This window comes from Melospiza georgiana, chromosome 1 (genome assembly GCF_028018845.1).
Source record: "Melospiza georgiana isolate bMelGeo1 chromosome 1, bMelGeo1.pri, whole genome shotgun sequence".
Lineage (NCBI taxonomy): Eukaryota > Metazoa > Chordata > Aves > Passeriformes > Passerellidae > Melospiza > Melospiza georgiana.
In genome coordinates this window covers 49945286-49971146 of record NC_080430.1, presented here as the reverse complement: position 1 = coordinate 49971146, position 25861 = coordinate 49945286, and the positions used below count along the sequence as shown (strand labels likewise).

Sequence of the window (25861 nt, the reverse complement as noted above, 5' to 3'; positions counted from 1 at the left end):
TAGCCATGTAATGATATGGGGTTTGTAGCAAGTAATTGATGAAAGGAGTTAGAAGGGTGACTGAACTGTGGGAGTTTTTCTGTAGTGGTGTTGTTTTTTTCCTTCCTATTTGGTATCACAGGCAACTTTCAGAGTAGCTGAGAGTTTAGAGCTGAGCCTATTTTATGATGGGCTGCTAACTGCCTGTGATGGAAGGGCACAGAATTCCTGAATCTCAGTTTGTAAAGTAAGTCCCAGAGGTATTAAAGCCATCAGTTTGGGAAGAGATGCCTGTCTTGTACTTAGCTTGAATTTCCCTCATACTTCTGAACCTTGTTGGAAGACTGGAACTCTGAAAGTGGCTTTTCAAGCCTGTGGGGCTGCTCAGCTCTAAATTTGCTGCCCTCTTGCTTTTGCCTTGGAAGAGGCTGATCCAGCAAAGTCATAGTCAGAGCCCCACATTCCCCCCTTCGATGGGGTTGGAATTTGTTCATATATACCCAGTGTGGCTTTTCCCTTTGCACTTTCTCTAGAGTGTTCTAATGGCCTCCCAAACCAGTGGAAGGATCTGGAGGCTTCTCAGCATTGCCACAAAAAGTTCTTTTGCCCCTTTTCCCTGCCTCCTCCCCGCCAGCCCCAGCAGTGGTTGCTGTGGTAAGTTGCACTTAGTTTGCACTGCCCAGCCCATGGCACTGTGGTTTATTTACCCTTACTCATCTTGACACTCACTCCACCTGCAAAGGAAGGTGTTCCTTAAAAGAGGACAAAGAAAAGAAAGACAACAAATGGGATGGAGGCCTGTTGTGCATACTAGGTGTGCTGTTTGGGGCAGTTGACCTTCTGGGATTTTTTTTTTCTTGGTACTACTTCCCAGTGCCTGTTGGAAGAGTGTTAGGATTATCTTTCCAAAACACTGTTGTTTTCTTTAAGGTTGTGTTGATATAGTTTGTTGTTCTTACTGCAGCTTGGAGGTTTTTGGCTCCATGCTTTCTGGTAACTTGCTTCACTGTGCTTCATGCAGAGGCTCTGAGGGGATTTCTAGTGAGCACTTTCTCAGTTTTGTCATTTCCCAGCAGCCTATGCTTAGATAACAGATGTATGCTTCATCTGCATTTTCCTTAACTCAGGGTTTATTTTCCCAAAGCTTTCCTCAGATAACACATGAGAAAACTTGGTTACTATGCTTTTAGTGAAACAAGAGGTTAAAATGACCCTCATTGTGTATAATTTTTTCCACTAAATGTTCTCTGACTGTCAGAATCTTCTGATAAACTGAATTAAGTCTGCTTTTTCATTTCAAGTCATGGTGAAAAATAGGGGGAGGATGTGTGTAAGTGTGTGTTTCTGTATATATACACATACTTTTACTATTGAGAACTTTTAAGTTGCAGAAGACAGATTTGTATCTCAAATGCATTTGCTTTTCTCTATGTTAATGTTTTCTTTAACATTTAAACCTTTTCCAGGATTCTGGAAGCTGCAAGATGTTCACATCTCACAGATGCTGGGTTTACCCTTCTGGCACGGGTAAGGGTCATTTCAGGAGGTCACAGCTCACCCTGGTTCATTGCTGCTGAGCAGCTGTGCATTGGTGTAGTCCTGCTGGGAAGCAACATGAGAAAAGGAAAATGAAAGTAGAAAGAAGCCAGTGGAGGAGGGGACTAAAAAGCTATTTCATTTCTGGATTATACTTAGATCTGCAACTTGATCTAATTTGCCATCTATCATTGCATTTTTCACTTTTTCCCTCTCTTTTTTCATTTGTTTCAATTGTGTTTATTACACTTAACATAATTCTAGAGTCATGTTATGTATTCTAGCCAAATTTCCCTTATATTGATGGCATACGCCCTTGTGGTATTTACATAAAAAATCAGCATATAATTGATTGTTCTGAAGATAACTTTAAATTACAGATCACTTACATTATCTGTTATAAAATTTAAGCACTTGTGCCCTGGTTCATGCTGTAAATCCATACAGAAAGCGTATTGGTGGTGTCAAATGCTTCATGTTAGACTTGGGTGTTTGCTGGTTAGGAAATCTGAACTCAGATTATACTCTGTAGATGGGATTTATGCTGCTGACATTTAATGTGAATGAAAAGGGGTGATTTTTGTGGTAGCCACAGTGGTTAAACAGAGTGGTTTTCTGATTGTTCAGCACTGCATCCTCAGGCTCTTGGTGGTCACCTCAAGCCTGCTCTTAAACCCTTTTTGCCTTGTTCCTGGAAAAACCAGATTGGGAATTGAGCCGAGCTTTGGCACTGTGTGGTCTGCTGCAAGGTCACAAGGTTACATCTTTTCTTGAAATGAGTCATGATCAGATATTGACAGCACTTCTGAAAGCTTGCTGGGGGTCTCTCAGAATGTTGCTCTGAGAAAATTGGTAGGTGTGACACGCAGCTTCCTTCTGCCCTTAAAGTAGACCCCATTTTCGTATTTTCAGCATTTATTGCCAAAGCAGTTTGGGTTTAAGGCTTCTTTCTAGTGTATGACAACAAAGAGAAATGTGCCATGGCTTTAGTGTATTCCAGGTGAGCCAGGGGCAGCTGATAAAGGCAGAAGTTGGGTTCTTGTGTGTGCAGAGGAGCTGGCTTTAGTGCATGGGCTGTAAATACCATGGGTTTGGAGAGAGGGGGGAAGGGAAGCAGGGCTGCTGAGCACTGCTGTGTCCTGTTCAAACCTGACAGGACTAGGAGGAGATATTTCCCTTCATAGGAGAAAGGCTGAAATGTAGATGTTTCAGAGGGAGGTGGGGTATTGCTTGTTAATTCATCTGTTTATTTATTTTTTTTTTTTTTTTGTCATTTGATGGTGATCGAATATTTGAAGAGATTTAGATCACAGTTTCCTCTTGCAAGCTGTGCTGCCCCATATTATAAGCATAATTTTATGTCAACATGTTGTTTTATTTTATTTTTTTGTTTATCTGTTCATTTTTTGTTTATTGTAGAATTGCCATGAGCTGGAGAAGATGGACTTGGAAGAGTGTGTTTTGGTGAGATTTAATATGAAAAGCAATATTGAATGTCCAGTGTAAGAATGCAGTACATTAACAACTTTGTCTAGATGTTCTTTGGTTTTTATAAATAGTGTTGTGTTTATGGTAGGAAATAAAAATAATTACTGGGAAATCTATACAGGGAAGTACTTGGAGAGTAACAGGTGAGGAGTTGTTTTCCACAAATAACAGAACCCTCATCTGGTACAGAAAGAGATGCCTCGTTGGAGGGTTGCCTCTCCTCCTGTGTGTTGCTGATGGCTGATGTTTGGTTTCTTTTATTCCCAGATAACTGACAGCACATTGATACAACTTTCCATACACTGTCCCAAGCTTCAAGCATTGGTAAGTGTAACTCCTGGTCTGTGGCCTGTGGTGCTCCCCCTGGAAGGACACACAGGGACAACTCCTGCAGTACAAGCCCAGGCTGTTCCCTCTGTGTCTAGAAATAATTCCTGATGTAGAGTGACACTGTGCAAAATATGTGCAAGTTTCCTAAGTATTCTAAAAGCAGCACTCCTAAAATATTTATATGCATTGTGTGTGATTAAAAAAATGTTACCAAATTAGTGAGTAAAAACCAGAAAGCTTTTATTTTATGGTTAACATCCTTCATATTTGATTTAAGTTAAAGCACTTAGATTCTTTATGGATATTCTCAAGTGTTCAGTAATGGTTTTCTTAGGGAGTATGACACTTCACATCAAATATTGAATAAACAAAACCACCCAGAGAAGATAAATGGAATCACTCTGTAAGCAGTTTTGCATGCAAGCACTTTTTTCCAAGCACTTTTTTACATTTGCATAATAAATTATGGAAGGTTTCCTTGGACTTGACTTTTGAACATAATTGGAGAGGACTGAGAGTGAGGTACTCTGCTTACTGGATTTCAAAGAACTGTTTTCTAGGGAGTGGTAGCTTAGATCTTTCAGACCATCAAACCCAGTTTGAGGTAATATAAATTTGTTTGTTCTTCAATAAAGGCACTTGAAAATTGCTGGATTGTTCTTACAGTAGGAGCTCCTGTATTTCAGGCCAGTTGTGCTTTTAGTGTAGATTTGTTATAACTACTTAGATCTACGTGAGAGAACAAGTATCTTTATAATCTGTTCTTAGATGGGATTAAAGGAAGGTGTTCTGCTTCCTTAATTAAATTGTGTTATGATTAGTGTTACTAAGGTAGCAGCACGAGGAGAGATGGCTTTTAAAAGGAGCTTGTTCACTATTTAATGTTGTTGGTTTTTTAATTTTTTCTTATCAACAGTCCTGTTTCATTTCTGAACCATCATTCTTGATGGAAAACCAAATGAGTTGTCAGGAGCTGTGGAGCCATTTATATGGGACACATTTTTATATTGTAATCCCAGTTGCAGCCAGTTCTTGCTCAACTGGTACAAAGAGATCTTTTGTATCAGTTCTGTCAGTGCTTCAACAGAGATACCATAAAACCTCATAAATCCCAAGCATTTTTTTCTGAGCCTGCTTCTCTTTGCTGGCCTTTGTGTGTTTGCCTAAAGACAGGGAAATGTGGCATTGGCAAGACATCACAGCTTTCCTAAGGGAACCAGAAACCTTGATTTCTTTGGTGTATATAGATCTTTATATATAAACTGTGGATAGGAAGGATACATACTCAGAGATTGTGTGTGAACAGCAGTGACTGAGAATTGCAGGAAAAGACAGGACAAGGCAGGCAGGTGCCAAATACAGTGCATGAGCTAATCTTGGTGCTCCCAGTGTCCTGTAAACTCCTTTGCAGCTGTGCTTTAGGGTATTTGCAGTTAGAACAAACATTTTGGAGTTGCAGAGATTGACTCTGGATTTGCTTTTGTCTTGTTTGGAGACTCAGTAGATGGTGGAAATGGGCAAATCTTCATCAGTATTGGAGTGTTATATTGCCTAATGCACTTAAGAAGTAATTTCTGGTTAATGTATTTAATTGTACATTTAAATTAGTAGAGAAACTGTGAAATACTCATAATAGTCCTGAAGATGAGAAGACAATTGAATTTTTCACAGCATGTGAAATTGTCATGGTATGTCATGCCATACTTGATTTATGCACAGCTTTTAGTATGTATTAACAACAACAACAAAAGAATTTGACCATCTCTTTGCTCTTAAGATTTCAAGCAATTGTATTTGTAAAATTCCACATTATTAATGCTTTTTAGTAGGCTTGGAAAGTCAGAAAAATCCTGTGGTTTACTATGAAGGGTGTATAATTTGGTGTATTTTTTCTACAAAGTTCTACGAACTCAGCTGTACATCCTGTATTGTCCTTGCAGTACCAACACCATGTCCCAGGAAAGCTGATTTTATAAGCTGCTTACTTCCTGGGATGGAACACTCCTAATTAGCCAACAGCTTCTCACAGCCTCCTGTCCTTCCTTGGAACAGCAGCTCTGCTGTGAATGTTGGTTAACCCTGCAGCTGCTGACTGTCCCCAGGCTCTGAGCCAAACCAAGTGCACAGAGAAAGGAGATACAGGAGAGAGCTGATGTGTTTGAAGACTTGAGAGACTGCCTGAATGGGTGTCAGGAGTTAAAACACTGTTGGTAGGGGCAAGCACTTCATTTCTGCTGTCTTTTGGAGACAGTTTGCCCTCGTGGTGCTGCTTGGAGTCCCTGCTGGGTGCTCACACTTGGTGTGTAAAATTGGACCAGCTGGATCTGAAGGTGGCTCCTGTCAGACTCCAGGGAGATGCAGACCTGTCTCCCAGCCTTTCCTGGGTTCCCTGCTCATTCTGTAGAGCAAAGGTAAAAAAAGTTGAGGCCAAATTATTTCAAAGAGCAGGACAGACCTCATGTGTCTGGTAGCAGGAAGGAAATGCTCTGACTGTAGCTGAGGTGAAGTAAGGTTGGAAGTCCCCAGGTTGCCTTTTCAGGCTGGAATGAAAAGATGTGTTGTACCCAGAGAGGGGAAATGTTGCATGTTAGAGTTGGGGGTTTGGCAGGAGGTCCTTTTGAGCACTGCTGTTTGCTTGCTCTGAGTTAAAAAGTGCTTTTGGGCTGCTGCAAGTGTTTCTTCATCAATTACTGTCTGAAAAAAACTACTTGGGGCAAGGAAATGCTACTTCATTACCCGGCACTGTTAGGCTTAGGTACAAGTACAGGCACAACACAGGGCTGAGCATAAAGCAAGGCACCAGCTCAGAGCCCAGGGCAAGAGGAGAGGAGTTCACAGATCCTGCAGATTTCACTGGGGAAGACTTGAGAGCATTCATTTCAGTGGTGACAAAGGGGTTTTTTCAGCTGCCTCTGAGGAATGTCTGTTTCCTGTTGTTGTCATCATCCGTGCTTCTCCAAAAGTCATGAATTCCCTGAAGAAATGAGGAGAGTGCTTTATGTGGTGCCACTGCCCGAGATGCAACATCATTTTCCATGTTCTTCAAATTCAAGGGAGTAAAAAAATGTGCTGAAGAGGAGCAGATTTTTTTGGTTTATTATGCTGACTGTTGCAGAAAAGACTGCTCCTGCAGCTGTACAAGATGTTTATTGCTCCTTGTCTGTACAGCCTGAGGTGCCAAATGTTCATGGCTTGTTTTTCTTTGAAATCATTATTTGGCAAATCAGTCTATTGTGATTGTTCTCCATCTGTGTGGACTTGCACGGGCTTGGTGTATATATGAGACCATGGCAGCTGTGAAACAGCAACCCCTGAGCAGATACTCATCTATTCCCCCAAGTTCTCAATCATCCTTTAAAGTTGTTCCTGGCACAGAGCTGTTTGCACTGTGTGGGACAATTGGAAAAGAATTCCCACATTCATAAAGAGCAAAGGGGCTGAGGAGCTCTGCCAGTGATGTGTTTTGGGACTCAGCTTGTTTTGAAGCAAAGTTAAAATTGTTGTTAAGTAAAGCAGTTTCTTTTTTTACTCTTATGGGTTTCAGCTGTGTATTATTTGTAGCTGTTTAACCACTGGAGTGAAGGAGGTCGAAGAGGACTCTCCAGACTCTTGCTGTCCAGTGGCTCAAGTAACTGAGGACTGAGGGATGTTGTTAATTGTTTGTCTTTCTGTTTCAGAGCTTATCTCACTGTGAACTGATCACTGATGATGGGATTCTTCATCTGAGCAACAGCACGTGTGGGCACGAGCGGCTGCAGGTGCTGGAGCTCGATAACTGTCTCCTCATCACGGACGTGACTCTGGAGCACCTGGAGAACTGCCACAACCTGGAGAGAATCGAGCTGTACGACTGCCAGCAGGTCACACGAGCTGGCATCAAACGGATCAGAGTAGGTGTTTCCTGCCTTGTTCCTGTGCAAATGCCAGAGCTCTTGGTGCTGCTTGAGGTTGTAGGAGTCCTACAGGTGTCCCAGGCATGGAAGGCTGGATAAACCATCTGACTGTCCTTCTGTTAGGTCCCCAAGTGTGTAACTTCCCTCTATGAACAGCAGTAGTTGTCAGTTCTAACTTGTGACATTCTGCTTTGGAATGATGAGCTCTTATCTTCTGCCTTCTGTATTTTTTTCAAGTAGAGTCCTCTGTTTTTAGGATGGTGTAGTGGCATGCTAAATCCTAAATATATGTTAATACACAGAGCCAACAGTAAAACATCTGCATGGATATTTCAGTTGATGGGCTGTGGGGCCTCAGGCCCTGGAACCCAGCCCCAACCCTTTCCCCTGAGTATCTCACCCATTAGGTCAGAGACCACCTGCATTGTGGAGGCAGCGTTTTAGCCTTGAAGTTAAACTTGTCTGTGGCTTCGTATCCCAAATTTGCATCCAAACACTTTTGCAACTGGAAAGATCATCCCTGATAGTGACTCAAATTGAAGGCAGAAGCACAATTTTATTTCATGCTGCTTTCCAGGATGAGAACAGCAGCAGAAATATGGGAGATAAGGTTCAGAGAAGTTGTCCCTTAGTAGCCAGGGTCCATCCCTCTTGCCCCTATAGCAAAACCTGTGCCTCTCCTGCTGCTGCACTGTCTGGGCTCATCAGTGCTTTGTTGGGGAACCAGAGGGAGCCCTATGCAGGTTAGGTGCCCAGACACTGGTATGCCTTACTGGATGGGTCATGAGGAATGACATGTGAGGAGAAGACAGGTTGGCTGGTATCCACTGTATAGAGGCTTCCTTCACAGCTAATAACCTTAATGAGCTAGCACTTGCTGGCACAACAGGTGAGGTGTGCTGCTTCTCTTTTCAGTTCTGTTCTTTCTCTGCCATTATAATGCAGCCTTTTCACCCACAGGCTCATCTACCTCACGTGAAAGTTCATGCTTACTTTGCTCCAGTGACTCCCCCTCCGTCGGTGGGAGGGAGCGGGCAGCGCCTCTGCAGATGCTGCATCATCCTCTGACAGCCAGTGCAGCCACACAGGAAATGTTGTTGTTGAAGAATGGGACGGCAAGTCAGCAGAAGGAGTCGGTTTCCTGACAAGTCCTAATGGTGGTGTTTGGGTGTTTGGTCATCCAGTTTTGTGACAAGAAAAGCTTTTTTTTTTCCCAGGTAAAAATCTTAACGTAATGTGCAGCTGTGGATTAAGTTGGTGATGCTTTGGTTTGTATTAGTAACTCCTTCCTTCTGTTGGCATGAGAACTGTGGTACCGTGTCAAACGTGTGGGCATTGCAGTGGAGCAGCTACTTGGTGGAAGTTCACAAAACTTGGAAGTTCATTTGCATTTGTCAGCGCTACTCGGTGTGAAGTGCTGCTGTCACGTGGGGCTTGAGCTGCCACGCCAAGGAACTGAGCCTGCTGTTCTGTAATATACACCACAGATCAAGTATCAGGTTTTAAAGACAAATCAGCTTTAGCAGATGCTGACCAAAAAATGCAAAGTAATCATAAGCTCCTACAGTAAAACAGCAGCTTGTTCTTTTTCATGATTCAGCTTCATATTTAATTATGTAACAGGACATAATAGGTAATGTCAAAGGTAAGGTAGTACCTCCAGATACCATAGAACTAGAAGTACTTCCCAAGTTTTTGGACTTGGTTCAGTTGAACTCTGCTGGTACAAAGCTTGGCGGTCACCGACACAGGTTGTGCCCGATGCCATCGGCCTTGAACGGGGTAAGAAATGCACTGTGGTGGAGCCTGTGCACTCTGCTGTGCCTGCTGCCACAGCCAGCCATGGAGCTGCCACAGCCAGCCCTGGTGCAGCCACAGCCAGCCATGGAGCTGCCACAGCCAGCCCTGGTGCAGCCACAGCCAGCCATGGAGCTTGTGCCGACGCCATCCCCGCGGGCTGGAAGGAAGGGATGCAGCGCTTCCAGGAGGAGAGGGGTAGCACACATGCTTTTCTACAGATGAATGGAAAACAGGTTCAGCTACAGAAGGCAGGATGGAGCAAGGAATGCAGTTTGGCCCACCTGCTTCAGGGACAAGCATATGGGCTTAGCTGTAGGCAGGAGTTGAACCATACCAAACCTGTGGTTTTCAAATGTAGAAAGCCAAACTCTTCACATTTGGTTAAGAAGCTGTCAGCTTCTGAATGATAATAATGATGATAAAAATCTGTGTATTAACTCTTAAGGCCATGCTTTCATCCTTAGTTTTTCAGTGCTAGACAATTAGATAAACTTTTTATATTAAGCAATTAAATTAACTGAGAGAAACTACTTGACAATTCAGAAAGCTTTTTTTGTGTAAGTTTGACTGTGTGTGTGTTTTAAGAGTTCAGGGCCTGTGTTTACTGAAAATTAAAAAGCAGTTGGAAAAGCTACTACTGGACAGTACTGCCATTGTCCCCCTGCAAATTTTAAACGACTTCTAAGAAGGAGTGAGCGTGAACATGAACTTCTGTGGCCAGCAGTGGCTGGGTTGTGTGGACTCACAGACGAGGGGGACAGTAAATTAAAGAGCTCAGCTTTGGGGCTAAATTACACCTTAAGACTACAGTACATGAATTTCTTTACCAGTACAAAGAAAGCCAATCTGGGCTTCCTTTGCACAGTAGTGGAGTGCTGTTACAATCATACTGAAGAGTTCCATTCAGTCACTGCTGGTCTCATGAGAGTTTTAACTAGATTTTATTCTCAACTGTACCAGGGCAGTCATCGGTACCAATATGTCAATATGTGTTGCCTTTTGTTGGCTCATTTTTTTTCTAAGACCATAATGAACCTTGTAAGTCTATTGCATTGAAGATGTACAAAAACAAATGGAATCTACTCTGATATAGGACACTTAAATAAACAATCAGCTGATGTCAAACTTGAATTTGTTGGAATTATTTCACATCTAAGAAGATTTCTACTAGAAGGAGAAGATCCATGTGAATGCATGGTGTGCAGGACATTCTGCAGGGCTGGTTTATTTCCCTTCCTTACCTTGACCAACTATTCTTGCTAGGGCAGGTCTTGTAATTAATCTAAATCTCAGCAATGGACTGTCTCTAATGTGGGTGTGGGAAAAAAAGAAGTAAACAAAAAGAAAAGCACATTTACAAAATTATTGAAAAACATTTATTATACTTAAATTGAAATGTGTACATCTTATTAAAAAACAAAAGCCATTTGCTGGTGCCATAATTTAATTCCAATTTCAAGTGAGCTGGACAAACTACTGTACAACTTTCAATATTCTTTAAAATTAGATATTTGGATACTTTCCAATCAAGGATTTTTCCACTTTTATAAAACATTTGGATTTGAATATGGTGTGAGCTAAAAAGACACAAGTGTCAGTTCAGGAAAATACTAGGACCAAACAATACCCAAAGATGAACAACTTATAGGCAGAAATGTTTAAGTACATAAAATTTTACTTTCAGTGCAGAAAAAAAAAAAACCCAACCAAAAATAGGAAAAAAACTCTAGGTTTGATGAATTTAAATTTTCAAAATGCTACAGCTTTCAGAAGCTTTTCTGCTAAGCACTTGAGCCAGTTATGGAAGGGGAAATGAAAAAGTCAAGTTGCTTTTTTACATGCTGTAGTATTGGTTTACACGGAACACCGCAGCATAAAAAGCAAACTATTCCCAAGCCTCTAAGCCAGAGATCCAAGTTGGAACTTTCCAAAGGCACAGAATAACAGCTCTGAAACTGTCGCTTAATACCTCTGGAAATACTCCCCTCTAAGTACCTGACCAATTGAAACTTAATGTTAGCCTAGGAAATGCTGTGCCATGACTTTACAAGACACATCCAAATACCAAGAAAGCACATTGCCTGTTTCAGAGAAAATAAGTATTTGGTCATATGGAAGAGGCACTGTAACACGTGTACAGTATGGATGGATGGATGGAGGGTGCAGGGAGGTCAACTGAAAAGGTAAGAAGAGATTTGTCCAGAATAGGAGCTCCAGCAGGGCAGTCACCTGCTGGGAAGGAACTTACAGGGTGTGTATTTAGTGTTTCTCAAGCAATTTATTTGATGCTGCTGAAAGCTATGACAGCCCTGTGGTGCCAGTGGGTCATCTTCCCTCATCTGCATAATTCCACTGAAAACCCCACTTCTCACTGCCAGTATTTTTAAACCCACAATTTTACAAGCAAAGAGTTAAACTGCAGCAGTGCTCTGCAGAGAACCTAGGAAACTAAACATAAAGGATGCATAGGCAATTCTTTTCCATTAAATTCATTAAAGCAAAACACAATTACTTGGTACCCCATAGGATTTATATTAATCCCTCCAATAAGGTACTATTGATAATGCAGTTTGCTGCATGCATATATTGCATCTGTCTAGGGCTTCTTAAAAGCCCTGTTCTGGCATTTACACTTCTTACATACACTCTTATACACAATTTACACGGGAAGCTGTTTTGACAGCTTGACTCTCAAAGACCTGACAACCTGATCACTATCACCTTAACTACTCATCTCCACACAGATTAGCATGTGCTCTGCTAACATCAAAAAATAAAACCAGCCTAAGGTACAAGCACGTAACAGACAAACTGGCACAGAAAGGTAAATGCCCCAAAATAAGTTTACATTCATCTCCAACTGGATACAGGTAGTAGAAAAGCAGCACTGCTTCGCTTCTATAAACTGTATCTACTGGCCATAGTTTGCCTTATTTCAGTGAAGGGCAAGCACCTTTGCTTACATTGTCTTCCATGCCTGTACAGAAGCTGTCATGGCATTATACCTCTCATGAGGACACTTAGCTATGGCAGTGATAAGAAAGTTCACCTATCAAACAGCTCATTAGAAAGGTCATTTTGTGTTTTCAATATGAAACATCTTATACAGTGAAGTTAGATCCTAAGGTTTTGGATGATCTTCATAGTCTTTAGGCAGGACTTCATTCTGCGTTGGAGTTTCAGTCTAGCAAGTGTGTGGTGTCACTTCAGAATTATATGGAAGCCTTCTCCATTTTCAGCTGAAAAAAAACAAAGGAATTGTCTGTTTGTCCTTCCTGAATAGAATCACGGACATACAAGCAAATACACCAAAACACCCTAGTATGGACTTGGTTTTGAAAATAAACTCAGCTACAACAAAAACTTAAAGGTTTCCTACTTGTGCTAAACAAAAGTGTTATGATTAATAATTTGTGACTGGGTCTTCAAAGAGGGACAGTTTCTGTAGGTAGGTGCAGTTTCTGCACAGAGTCCAACTTGTCCACTGATTACAGCCATTTGCTGGCACCCTGTACCAGAAATAAAATGGAGTTCTGTGGAAGGGTGGGATTCAAGAGCAGCCTATTGAATGACGCTGACTATTGACTAGCAGAGAAACAACAGAATGTTATGCTCAGTTCTGCTGACTCTCAGGACTCAGTTAACATTCAGTTTCTGAACTTCAGAGGTACTACTGCCAGGATTTTTGATATTTTTTTAAACCTATTTTGAACCTTCACCATTCTCAGCAATTATTAGCAGCATCCCTGTCCAGTGAAGGCTGACTGAATTTTACATAAGGTTTGTTACCAAATCCTGCACTGGTTCTGAACTGAAAGCTCAGAGAAGAGCCTGAGATGCTACACAGAGGCTGAAATCTGGTTAGGAGAGGAAGAACTCTGAATATCTTCTGTTACTGTGTATGCAAAACTTCTGTAATTTTTAAAGAATGCTCGTGGCTGGAATAAATGATTAAGTTTTAGACTGTCAGAAAAGACAACATACCTTTTATTGTGGTGAATAAGAAACAACTCTCATCTTGAAAGTTTTGAACCATCTAAAAGAAAAAAAAAATTTCAAAACCTTCTGAGTATGACCAAAACAAAAACAAAAACAACCCTCAACAACCATGATATTAAACACAGCCTTTTGTGAGCAATCATGTATTTTTGGTTTTCTTCAGCAAGTGACAGGCATACACCAAATTAAAATACTGCTTTTTACTCTTGTGACAACCAGCTGGGAGCCTATTACTGCTGGCTGTGTTTTTGGAACTCTGTGGAGCAGACACTTGAACAGGCAGAGTTCAACAGCGTTCAAATGCTCTCTGCCTTTGGGTGTGCTCAAAATAAATATGTACTAAATAATTGCTGCAGCTTCTCAGAACTATATAAACCAGCTGCCTCTGTCTTCTTATAGTTTCAGTTTAGTCAGGCAGAGGAAAAGTCACATTTAAAGAATCTGTCTGTTCCTGTAAAGGAAAAAAATACTCTAAATGTCAGCAAACACTAGGGTTGCATTATTGAACAGAAAAACCAGTAAAAAATGAGCAAGCATAAGAAAACCCACCACTCCCAGTCATAAATAAAATGCCAAAAAAATAAAATCTCAATTACCTGATCACTAACAAGAATGTGGATGCCTGTGGGACCCTGTCTGTAAACCTGGTTGATCTGATGCAAAGGAATATTAAATGCCAAAGCAAGCTTGCGTGTGACTTCTGAGGCTGCCATCTCCTCTAAGTAGATTGCATGATAAACTGCAAGAAGAACATTGTTTACATAAGCATGTTACTAATGGCTATATGAAAATACCTGAATTTGTTTATTTATTTACTTTATACTTTCAAAAATTTTAAAACCTAAAACTTTAAGATTACTCTCTCCCTGTTCTCATTAAGAGCATGAACTTCCCTAACTTTTCTTTCAAGGGAAAAGTCATAAACACAACTCTAATGGGGGAGGCTTCTATTTGCTCCAAGACTGAAGGCAACTTCCACATTTTTTCCTGTATCCTGCACAAAAAGGTACAATCATGTCAAACAGATTTAAAAATGGATCTTTAGAGAGTCACCTAAAGATGGTTTTGAAAGCAATTTTGGGTAGTCTCTAAAGAATCAGGTAATACCTACATCCCACTTATGTGCCTATGCTCCTGCTTTGAATACAGATGTAGATTTTGTGGTTTTGGTAAATAAAGCCTTTTGCAACTGTCTGAATGAACTTTCTACAGATGATCTCAGAGCTGAATGGAACACAGTAAAGAGAACAGTAAGACAAAGCAGCTGCTTAATTTGAAGCTGTATTTACAGTTCGGTATCTTTATTTAACAGTGCAACAAACCCTTGGCAGCTCCAAGTCTGCACATTCTTCTGGCTGAAGATATCCTGAGAGAAAACATGTATTTGACAAGCAGCAGTATTTTATTTACAAACCCTCCTCCACCTCAATTCTTGCATGGAAAATTCACAAGCACTATTGAAGTAGCCTGTGCAGATTTTAGCTGGAAAGAGAGGTCTCTCAAAGCCAAGAGCAAGTAAAGAATAATTTTAAATGGCTTCATTCTATTAATTGTAAGAGTGACATGGATTTACGAATAAACAGTTACATTTCCATCTGTGTTGAATCAACAGTTGTCAGGGAAATAATACTAAAAGCAGGAGCGCATTTACTACTTGGCTGTTTTTCCTCTTCCAGGCTCTACAGTTTCAGTTCAGTTGCACAGAAAGTGACAGCAAAATCTTACAGAAAATGGGAAAGAATTGTTTTATTTGCATGAAGCTTTTACATGCACCTACATTGATATGGCTGATGCCTTGTCTGTAACAACAAGCACAGCTGATTCCAGAACTCCTCCATTCATGACCATGTATGTCACGGACACATTTTAAGAAAAATCCTTTTGTTAGGATCTTTTCTGCTGAGAAGCCGAGAGGCCTTGGAAACAAAATGTAACCAATAATTATCTGCTGCTGTGGAATGCAACAGGTGGATCTGTGATTGGTCTTGTGGTTGTTTTTATTTAATGGCCAGTCACAGTCTAGCTGTCTCAAGACTCTCTGGTCAGTCACAATATTTTATTATCATTCCTTTCTATTGCTTGATAGCCTTCTGAAGAAATTATTTCTTCTATTCTTTTAGTATAGTTTTAATATAATATATATATATCATAAAATAATAAACCAGCCTTCTGAAACATGGAGTCAAGATTCTCATCTCTTCCTTTGTCCTGGGACCCCTGCAAACACCACCACCGACGTAACTACAGTTTTATCAACAGACTGAATACGCTCAATGGTTTAACCTTGAGAGACTTCAGGTTCTTTTTGCTCTGTGCTGTTAAAGCAGCAATTGTGCTGTGATACAGCTTCCCACGGTTGCTTTGTACACCAGGAGCAGCAGCCGAGCCCCTTCCCCAGCCCTGCAGCTGTCCTGCCCGAGCCCAGCCGTGCTCCCTGAGCTGTACATGGTACCGTATATTGCACCGTTGCTGTCCGTGCTGCCCGCGTCCTGCCGCTCCAGCTGGATGCTCCGGAGGGGCTCCTGGCACACGTAGATTGTTAAACGGGGCCTCACGGACCTGCAGGCCAAGGAAATCACAAGGTGTCACACTAAAGGCATGTGCCCTGCAAATACAGGGGCTGATATGCCACAACTGTAGGTTTGTCATGGTAACAGTACACTTGATATGGCTTTCGGCACTGAGCCCCAAAAAATTAATCTTTATTTAAGTAAGTGGTCTCAGATGCTGCTGAATTTAAACAAAACTTCAATCCATTCAGATTCAGCATCCTATGGATGCTGCTTGTTGGACTCCTGTAACAGGACTACTGAGTGACTGTAGCTTATGGTATTTTCTGAAAAATCCTTTCCTTAGGATTTTTTCTCCTGAGAAGCTGAGAGGCCGCAGGAACAAAATGTAAGCAATGGTTATCTGCTGCTGTGGAGCACAACAGGTGGATCTGTGACTGGTCTCATGTGGTTGTTTCTAATTAATGGCCAATCCCAGTCCAGCTGTCTCAGACTCTCTGGTCAGTCACAAGCCTTTCTTATCATTCCTTTTCTTAGCTAGCCTTCTGATGAAATCCTTTCTTCCATTCTTTTAGTATACTTTTAATATAATATATATCATAAAATAATAAATCAAACCTTCTGAAACATGGAGTCAACATTCTCGTCTGTTCCCTCTTCCTAAGGCCCCTGTGAACACCATCACAAGTAACAACTGCAGTTCTTCCAGGAGGGCCAGGAGTACCAAACACCCATTTCAGACAGAATCAGACATCCCCTGGGATGCTGCCTGTGTTAGCACTCAATACCTGGAACCTCAAAAGGCCTCAGGGGTTGTTCTTAGCTCCCCAAATGACCAGTTTTGAGCCTTGGCAATAAATTCATCCATGTCCAAAAAACTGTCAGGGCCCAGCTGCACTGGTGCAGCCTTACAGCCCACCTGCACCTCACCTGGGCGTGCCCTGGAGGGGTGCACAGGAGGAGAGTTTTAAACACTGCTGCTAGCTCCTGAGGCAGATCACACAGGCACCAAGCCCATCCTGACACTAACTTCCCAAATCTCCCAGTTCTAGAATCCCCCATCTAAAGCCACTCAGCCTCAGTGAGCACATCACCTGGATTTCAGTGCATTATACAGCCGAATTCCATCGGCTGGACCACAGATTTGTACCAGATCTTCTCTTGTCAGCTTTAATAAATCAGCACCTGGACAAACACATGAGGATTTAATGAAGATTACTGTAGCACATAAATTGTTTCTAAAATAAATGGTATGTTCATTTAAACCAAGACTAGCAAACTTCACCATGACAAAACTAGAATTTGGGACACAGGAATAAGTTAACTTTAGACCAGGCTGTAGGGAGTGCCAAATAAATCAACCTGTTTTCCAAAGGTGGTGAGTTACAGTTTATGCTGTTTACAGCTTTAGAACAGCATGAGTCTGCAAGGCACATAGTTTCTGTGGAGAGAGATGACTGTTCTAGAGAAACAATGATTTTTACTGGCACCCCAGGTAGTGTATTTTGAACAGATTCAAAACATAGAGTAAAAATATTCCATGGTTTGTCACGCAGTGAATTGTCCCAGACATTCAACTACCCATCCATCACTGCCTCTGTGCACTTAAATTACAACAATGCACTCGAGTACAGAAGGAGCTGCTGAAGCAAAAACAGGAGGACAGATTATTTGAGAAGCAGCATGAGTGTCAGAGAAGAAAACAACACTGAAATATCAGTCACTGTAACAGATGAGTGGGAAAACAGGAAAAAAATAGTCTTTATGTATGAAAATACTCCACAGACTATCCAGGAATGCACAAATAAAAGCCAGCAAAAATAACTGATCAAAGCCCTTAAATACTATAGTTAAAAATAACCCAGATCTGAGGTAGCATAATAAAATTCATATATACTACACCTCTTGCTTAAAAAAAAAAAAAAAGAAAAAAAAAGCCAGCTAGCTAGTACTTGACTTTTATAAAGATAATAATGAAAAAGAAGAAAAATTTTCCAAGAGTCTTTGTCAGAAATTTGGTACTACAGTTTATGGAGAAAGCTCAGCAATACTCATACAAGATGCACAGATCAAAAAGTAACCAGCAGCAGCAGAATAAACCTACCCAGAGAAAAAGCCTGGTAGAAAGGAATTCTGACAGAAGCATGAGCTAAGGCAAGAGGCAGAGAGCTGGCATCATTCACAACAGTGTCCCCATCAAGTGTCACCAAAGAAAAAGGAATTTACTTATGGTGAGTAGCGTGTCATACCACCCTTTGCACAATTCCAAGGAATACTAAAAAAGCAAACAGCCCCACACAGTCCATCTAGTGCCATGTCTTGTGTTCAGACATACAGTGGGAACTGCACTGCTCTTTAACCAGCAAATTAGTAAATAAAGATGCATAAATATGGATACTATAATGTTCTTAGAGAACACTTTTCCCACACAGAACCTGCTCAGTAACACAATGAAAGGAAAAAAGTAAACTATAGATACCTGAGAAATTTGAAAAAAGCCTTGTATAGGCAGAGAACCTATTCTTGAGCAACCATTGCTGAGTTTCCTGGATTGTGGCTGAAGGATGAAGCTGCTGTAAGAAACAAGATTGGATACAATAATTTGGATACTAAAAATCCCAAACAAAACCCAAGCAATTAAAAAAGATCTCCCTCAGTTCAACACTTTCTTATAACATCAAGTGCAAATCAAATATTCTGACACAGCTATACAAATATATGAACAATACCAGAAAGCAAACACTCACATCTCCTGACCCTTGAGAGGTTCCATCTCCTTGATGATTTGGGGAGGAAGAATTGCTGCAGATTAAAAAATAAAACCAAGTATTACTAGAATTCTATAAACCAAAATATTTAACCATTGTTGAAAATTAACTTGAAATTTCCAAAACAATAAATATCACAATTGAAAGAATTAAAAGACTGCAACTTGTTAAACTTAAGAGAAAGACCATTCCACAGTATATGGATCAGACCACACCACTGCCAATAATTTTTGGATGAACTGCAGGTTTGGTTACAATAGTTTAATTAACATTTCAAAACAAAATGCTTTCACCAATGCCTTTTTTGTTTAAAAGTTTTTGAAGATATTTGTTGGGTCTTTTTCTTGCAACTTATACTAACTGTGTATGATGGAAATGAAGACTCTTCTTACTGAAAAAAGCTAAAAATCGTTTCCATAGACAAGGACTAAATCACAATAGTGAACAGGTAAAGTATTTGCTATGTGACAAAGGACAAGAAATTGTTTTACAAAATGTATAGTAAGAAAGAAAGATGGTGAGGCAGCAGTAATTACCTTATAACTGAACCATGTGATACAGATGTCATACTCTAAAATGAATATATAGGTCAAAACAATCTCCCCATTCCCCAGTGGAAACAGAACACAGTTGAATTTAGCCAGAAAATGTTCTGAATAAGCCTGATTACAATGCTGCCTTTAATGGGGACACAGAAGAGAAACCTACCTGTCTGGGACACTGTAGGTGTTGTGCTGAGCAGAGGTGAAAGTCGGAGCAGGAGTCGGACTGTTGTTCACAAATGTTGTAGGAGTATCCGGCCATGGTGAGCACTGAAGATAAAGAATTAAAACTTAAGTTTCTCTTGACAAAACCTTTTTTTACTCTGATGTACACTCCTCTCATTTAAAGCCAGGGGTTTATCCACAGACTATTCTGATTTGCACTTCCAAATAAAGACTCCCTCTATCCCACACATTACATGCAGATATTCTAGGTAAAAATCAGCTCTGTTTTCTCTTGTTCTTTTATGAAGACTTCTATTTTTACTGTCTTCTCTTTAAAAAAACGTACAGATTATTCAGTTTAAACCAAAACAAACCAACTCCCACAGCCACATGCTGGAAAAAGTCTTTTATCCTGAAGAGGATGAAAGGGCTGTTTAAACTGCCCCACGCCAAAAAGTGTTCAGTAATATTAAGTAAAGCTATGAAGCTAGATTGCACCTTGTGGATAAATTTAAAGTCTCTGCCCTGAGAACAATCAAATACAAACAGAATTTTCAGTGGAAATTTTGTGAATTCAAAATTTTTAATAATTTACTGCAGAACTAAAATTGTGCTTACTTACATGGACTGATTTTTCTGAACTGCTTGGTAAACTAGAATTTTTTGAACAAGCTTAAGTCATCAAAAGTATATGATAAGCCAGTTGTCCAATTTTATCAGTGTTTTTTTGGGTATTTTTTAAAATCATTGTGATAAAGCTTTTTGAAATAAGGCTGCCTTTTAGTGCTTCCAACAGTACTAAAATTGCAATTTTTTAAAGAAAAACAAAAACCAAACAAGTTCTGATATGTTCAAAGACATGATTAAAACAAGCAAGCAGCCCAAGATCAGGTAAGCTAAGACCATGCCTCTTAAGACAACAAAGATTTCTGATATACTTATCATGTACCAGCTAAACACCTTGTAAGAAATTTCCAGATTTATATCACAGCCTTGTAGAACAGGGTGGAGGGGAACAACTATGACTTAATATCAAAAGCAACTTGTTTCAACAATTTTGTGTTGAAAAATCCTTCCTTTGTCTGGGGGAAACAGTAAATAAGGGCAACACCAGCTGCCACCTTCTGTAAGAGAGTTAGCAACATTTCTGTGCTGGACCCCAGTCTTCACTTGTCAGCATAAGATGGCAAGTTCCCCAGGATGGCACATGGAATTAAAATAAATTTGTCTTGCATGCAAATAGCTTAAAAATGAAGAACTTGCTTTATCTGTCTGAGATTTAGCATTTGTGTTTGCCACAGAGTCCACAGTCTGATTACATGGTCAAAGCCACCCTTTGGGCTGCAAACAGTGCCCCCACACAGAGCATGCTCCTCTATAACCTGGTATGGTGACACACTCTCCTCCAAATCTGTATATTCCCACCTGCTGTCTCTCTTCTCAAGCTGATTTAATATTAACCTCAAAGATGTTACATCAGGTAGTTATAAGTAGTGTAAGTTCATTCCCTAAATATGTGATCCAAAACTGTAATTTTAAACTAAAAGCTCAATATAGTAACATTAACTTTGTTCTTCTGAAATATTTTGAAAGTGCAATTAAAATTCTTTAATTTTGTGACATTCTCCTCCTAAATTTTAATCCAAGATGTTTATGTGGACACACAGATGCAAGTTCCACATCCTTGGCAACCATTCCCACACAAGATTCTAGCCACCATGTATTTAAATTCAGGGGCAGAGAAGAATGCACTGGTGCCAGAGAACACCTTTTGAACCACTCCCAAGGTAGGTGCTGCAGCTGGTGCTTCTGTCCTTCAAACCCAGCTGAAGTTCTTCACAACGAAGCTCTGGGTTTAAATCCAGGAAGAAGCACATTTGAAGTATTCAGAAAAAAAAATCCCAATCCAAAGCAAGTAGCCTTTCTTCTCCCATAAACATGCTTTCCTGCCTTGTCTCCTATTCCAGGAAAAACACCACTAAGTATCCACTGAGTCTCAATAGGCTGGTTAAAAAGAAAAAATAAATAGTAAGTGTAATACTTCTGCAACACATCTCTTGCCTCTGTTCTCCCTGTTTCAGTCTTACAGGCTGGGAAGGGAAAAATGAGCATTTGAGCACTGAGATACTAAATTCTGAAAGGTTCAAGGAACAAGAAAGTTTTCCAGTAATCAACCCGAGCTGATGATGCTTTTGGAATCACTCTCATGCCCCAATGTCCTGCACTTCACAAACTGGATAAGCAAATGCCTGGCACACCAAATCCATTAACACTACAAAGACTAAACAAAGATGTGTTTTCTTTTCTAACATCCAGCATGATGATTCTGGATTGAGGGGGGTGAGGGCTACAAGGGGAATGGATCACAAAAAGCAGCACTGCTTCCCTGAAAAAGCACCTGCCTTTGTCACTGTCAGGGACAGAACATGACTTCACCCTTGTGGACTGACCCATCAGATTTCTTACATTCCTAAGCCAAAACTGAGTTAACCAAAGGACATTCAGGAAGTTAATGATACTAATACAGAAGTCCCTGAGGAGTAGACACAAACCTAGGAGAAAATGTCACCGTGTCACATGGAAGCATTCAGCTCTGTAAAGTGCCACCACAGAACAGAAAGAAGATTGGCATTGTCTTTACCTGTAATAAGCAATTAATATATACTGATGAATTTACCAAGCTCATGTTTTTGAGGTCTCAAGCCTAAATGCCCTCCATTACTAGCACACTGATACTACTATACTCCAGAAACTATGTCTTATTTCCAAATGGAGATTAATTCAGGAGAAAACTATTTTGGTTTCAGATGCTTAATAGCCTTCTGTAAAATGCCATGAATGAAGATTTACTGAGTTAAAAAGAAATGTAAGAGATCTTTTTAAGTATGACTTATCAGATTTAAGGTTTAAACTCAGAACATTCCTAAGAGGAATTGCAAAATCTCAAGTGATTCTAAGCCATGGTTTAATGTCATATCCCGTCCTACCTCCAATATACTGGAATCTGCCCAAATTGATGCCTTACAAGAGAGTAAAGCTGAACCTTGACAAAGAACTCTATACTATATTCAAAGACCAAATAAACATAAAAACATAATACAAAACCAAAATACAGTAAGTATAATTTGTTCCCCAATTTAGATTTATACTTGGACACACAGCACCCCTTAGAGAATAAAGCATCAATTTTCTTATACATGGTATGGAGCAACCTTTCATGTCTACAATTTAAGATTCCAATTTATTTCAAGGTCCATACCTGGAAGTCTTTTAACTTCCATGTTCTCTATAATCAACTCTATCTGCAAAAACTGACCATTTGACCAAGTTTAATCAGTTTGTAGTTTATATATTCAAGCTTGTGACATATAAAACACGGTACTATAAAAATCAACCAAAATACTGCAGACAGAAGAAAGTGCAAAGGCCCAACTCCTGCAACACAAATTTTCCCACTTTTACAAATTCAAAGCAGGAGAAAGAAAACAGTGGTTTTTTCCCCTTTTTCATTAGATAAGAACTAGTTTTCATGTACAAAGAGAGAGGAAAACAAAGTGCCTCCTTCATAAAGTGGCCCCTGAATGAAGGTCACATGTATGTAAACATCTACTCTGAGGTCCAGAAGGCAAGGTTAAATTTGTAGCCTTTTATATCTACAGAGAAACTTAAGGTAAAAGCTCCATAGTGTGAAAAGTTTAATGAGCAGTTTAACTGTGTTCTGTCTGTTTGGACAACACTGAGATAAACACTGCAGAAGTGCAGTGAAAGCACTGAATTTTGATACATCCAGTGAATTCAGAGAAGTAATGAAAAGCTTATCTAGATGGCATTCTTATGAAAGTAAGTGATAAGGGAAGGCTGAGTGATGGTAGTTAGAAAAAAAACCCCTCTGGTTCTTTGAAAGGATAGACGAGCAGAACAACCACTCAGAAAGGAAGCCTCACCAAATTCCTTACATTATGTTAGAAAGCCATAAGAATTAAATTGGAAAGAAAACATATTAGATTCAATGTTTTCTGAAAGAAAGCATAGTAAGAAACAAATCTGTCCAAATCCAATTGTGACTGAGCTGGAAATAATCACATAGGAGATAAAGAAAAGAAGCAAAAAAATTGTAATATCTAACAAATAGAACAGTAGAATCTTGGAGGGCTAAAATAAAAAGCTAACATACAAAATGAGATGCAAACAGCAAGTAATGAAAGGTTAGGTTAGGTGTAGCAGGAAGATAAGAATTCACACCTTTAAAATCAAAGAGAATTATAGTCAGGATCAACATGGATTTCAACATTCAAAAAAAGTAACAGAGCACTATTTCTGGGCAACTAGTAAGCAGCACTGACTAAGTCAGCAGTCTTGACTGCATCTAGTAAAAATACATTCCAAATAATTCTAGTTTGGTTTTTTCCTGTTATACAGCTACAGTTCCTACAAGACCATGAAGAAAAAGATCTATCATATAGAAACACATAACATGTGAAACAGTGTCCATCTCATACTTAAACACAGGGAAACAGGTCTTCACTTTTTGTGTCTCAGCACCTCTGCAACAACAGTACTGCTCAATATGGAACACTTGATCTGCATGTCTGAGGAAATCTGGAAACAGCCAAAGCTTCTGATGGCCATGTTCAGGAAGACAGATTTGCAAGGACAAAACTGCTTTAAGTAGAAACATTTATCATCCCTGTCCATATTTACAGGGCCCACAAAAATAAGAATGTCTGGTGACCAAAGAAAAAGGTGAATGAATTGGCCTTCAAGATGTACATCAGATACTCCTTTTCTACACCAAGCAAGCAAGTTTTACATTCACCTCCTATAGCTAAAACCAGTACTGAGTGCATAGAAATATCCAAGGCTTCACTATGAATACAGAAGAAAAGGTGTTTCTTGGTATTTTTTATGGGCTAGGTGATTTCTAGTAATTTTGCTAATGATAAAAAACATTGTAATGATAGAAATAGCATGTGTTGAAATCTGCAAACAATATCAAGTTAGCAATGCTGAAAAGATTTAATCCAGTGTGGACGAAATTCAAAATGGTCTCAACAAACTGACCAAATTATCTCAAGACAGCATTTCATTACAGGCAATTAAGAAACAGGAATAGTGAGCTGCACAATTAAGAGAACTGGAAAGCTGTACATAGCTCCTATTCAAAATAGCCTGTGGGTCATTATCCTTTGTGTGCTTTGGGAAAGACATCAGAAGTCCAATAATGTCCTATCTAAGCTCTTCACTACAGTTAAGGTAGTGTAGAATTAGGGTAATTCATAGAAGCTTAGTATTCCAAGAGATTGTTAAGGAAAGTTATGATTTAGCTACATTTTGTCCTACTCTGGACAATGGATTTGTCTTATCTGTTTAACAATATCCTTCTCTGTTATTCTTCCTATAAGCAACAATCATTCAATGAAATAGTTCTAACAGCAGGAGAAAAACAGAGAAATCCCTCCAAGGACAAGTTTTAGAAAATGCTTTATAAGCAAAAGTGATAAAAGTCTGTTTTCTCCTGCCTCTCCCCCAGGGCCAGCTGGAACAAGCAAAAGAATGCACTGCCAAAGAATCATAAACGTGCACTTAAAAAAAAAAAGAACAAAAACCAAAAAACCCAGCAGCCAAGAACAGTAGAAGGTAAATTCAGACAGCTCAGTGCATACAAGAGTTCTGGGTGCACAAAACAAAAAATCCAAATATCCTCCAAAGAACTCATCTGACTAATATTGCTTGCTCTTTCCCACCCAGTTACATGGGTTATAAACAACAAGAAGCATACACTGCAGCATTTTATAACCTGAATATAAAACTTCACACATCACTTTCACAGATCATAAATATGAACCAAATCATGCTTAAGCACAGCCAAATAATGGCCCTCCACAGCCATGTTATTGATTGACATTTAAACCTGCCAATGAAAGATGTGGAATTGTTCCTCCTTAAGGCACAATATTTAAGAAATCTAAAATGCTAATCCTTGGCAGGACAACCACACAGGACATATGTCAGGGAGGACACAGGATATGTTAGATTGCCTCTGAGGTGCACAGATGGGGTTAACATAACACAGGTCATGAAGATGAGCTGACTCTTCTGAACTGCATTAAACCTGCTTGGAGCACAGTATGTAGATGACTAAAGGAAAAATCACTGACAATCATCTGCAACATGACATGGCTTTTGAAAAATACTGATGTACATGAAAAACTTCTACTGAATATAAGCACAAATAGGAACAAACCACTAAATTTAACTGTTCTTACTTCTACTAATTACACATGTATAGCAAAGCAAAATGCTATTTCATTTCGAGTCATAAAAACTGAAAGCTCTTGACTCAAGTTACACAGCCCCTCTGCAACAGTTTAAGTGTTAGATTTAGGAAGGATTCCTTTGCTGAAAACAAACACGGAGTAATTGAGATACAAAGAAGTGAATAAAATAGGAGACAGCAATCACAGTATTTTTACTTTACACAATGGAAGTTTCTCCTATATCTAACACTGCACAAGGTATCTTGCATAATCAAAAGGTAAGCAGAAGTCCCTTACACTGCCTCGCTTTGCCAGAGAATCACCGTAGTCTGCTGGCAAAGTCCGCTTGCTGGACTTTTTCTGCTCATGTTCAACTGCATCTTCAATTATAGGCTCAAGCCTCATCTGGACAAACACCAAAGATGTGGATCAATTTCTTTTCATTATACAGTGAGGAAAGATCTAAAAGCCTTTAAAAACTTCTGAAATATTTAGAAAACTGCATAGAACTCACTGATGTTTAAATAAAAAACCTAATGAGGCTCTGGCCTTAAATTAAAAAATCTCTGAAAAACAGACTTTGGAAGCTCAAAT

General features: G+C 39.8%; 2 protein-coding genes across 6 annotated transcripts in view; one reads left to right on the top strand and one right to left on the bottom strand.

Moving 5' to 3' along the window:
- Window positions 1-10151, top strand: part of FBXL2 (F-box and leucine rich repeat protein 2) — a 51325-nt gene extending 41174 nt beyond the window's left edge. For both annotated transcript variants that reach the window (XM_058019043.1, XM_058019053.1), the window contains 5 exons: window positions 1446-1506; window positions 2935-2979; window positions 3271-3327; window positions 7011-7223; window positions 8187-10151. In XM_058019043.1, coding sequence (XP_057875026.1) covers window positions 1446-1506; window positions 2935-2979; window positions 3271-3327; window positions 7011-7223; window positions 8187-8294 — 484 coding nt within the window. In that variant the 3' untranslated portion in view covers window positions 8295-10151. The remainder of the gene's footprint in view (window positions 1-1445; window positions 1507-2934; window positions 2980-3270; window positions 3328-7010; window positions 7224-8186) is intronic.
- A 228-nt stretch (window positions 10152-10379) lies between these two features.
- The window catches only part of UBP1 (upstream binding protein 1), a 34864-nt gene continuing 19382 nt past the window's right edge, over window positions 10380-25861 (bottom strand). Inside the window, exons 8-16 of one of the 4 annotated variants that reach the window (XM_058019024.1) lie at window positions 25565-25672; window positions 19012-19115; window positions 18283-18337; window positions 18015-18108; window positions 16630-16720; window positions 15490-15584; window positions 13622-13764; window positions 13011-13062; window positions 10380-12265 (exon numbers count right to left, since the gene is read on the bottom strand). In XM_058019024.1, the coding sequence (XP_057875007.1) occupies window positions 12228-12265; window positions 13011-13062; window positions 13622-13764; window positions 15490-15584; window positions 16630-16720; window positions 18015-18108; window positions 18283-18337; window positions 19012-19115; window positions 25565-25672 (780 nt within the window). In that variant the 3' untranslated portion in view covers window positions 10380-12227. Of the gene's footprint in view, window positions 12266-13010; window positions 13063-13621; window positions 13765-15477; window positions 15585-16629; window positions 16721-18014; window positions 18109-18282; window positions 18338-19011; window positions 19116-25564; window positions 25673-25861 lie in introns of all 4 variants that reach the window. The other 3 variants (XM_058019015.1, XM_058019007.1, XM_058019031.1) reach the window with 3 other exon arrangements.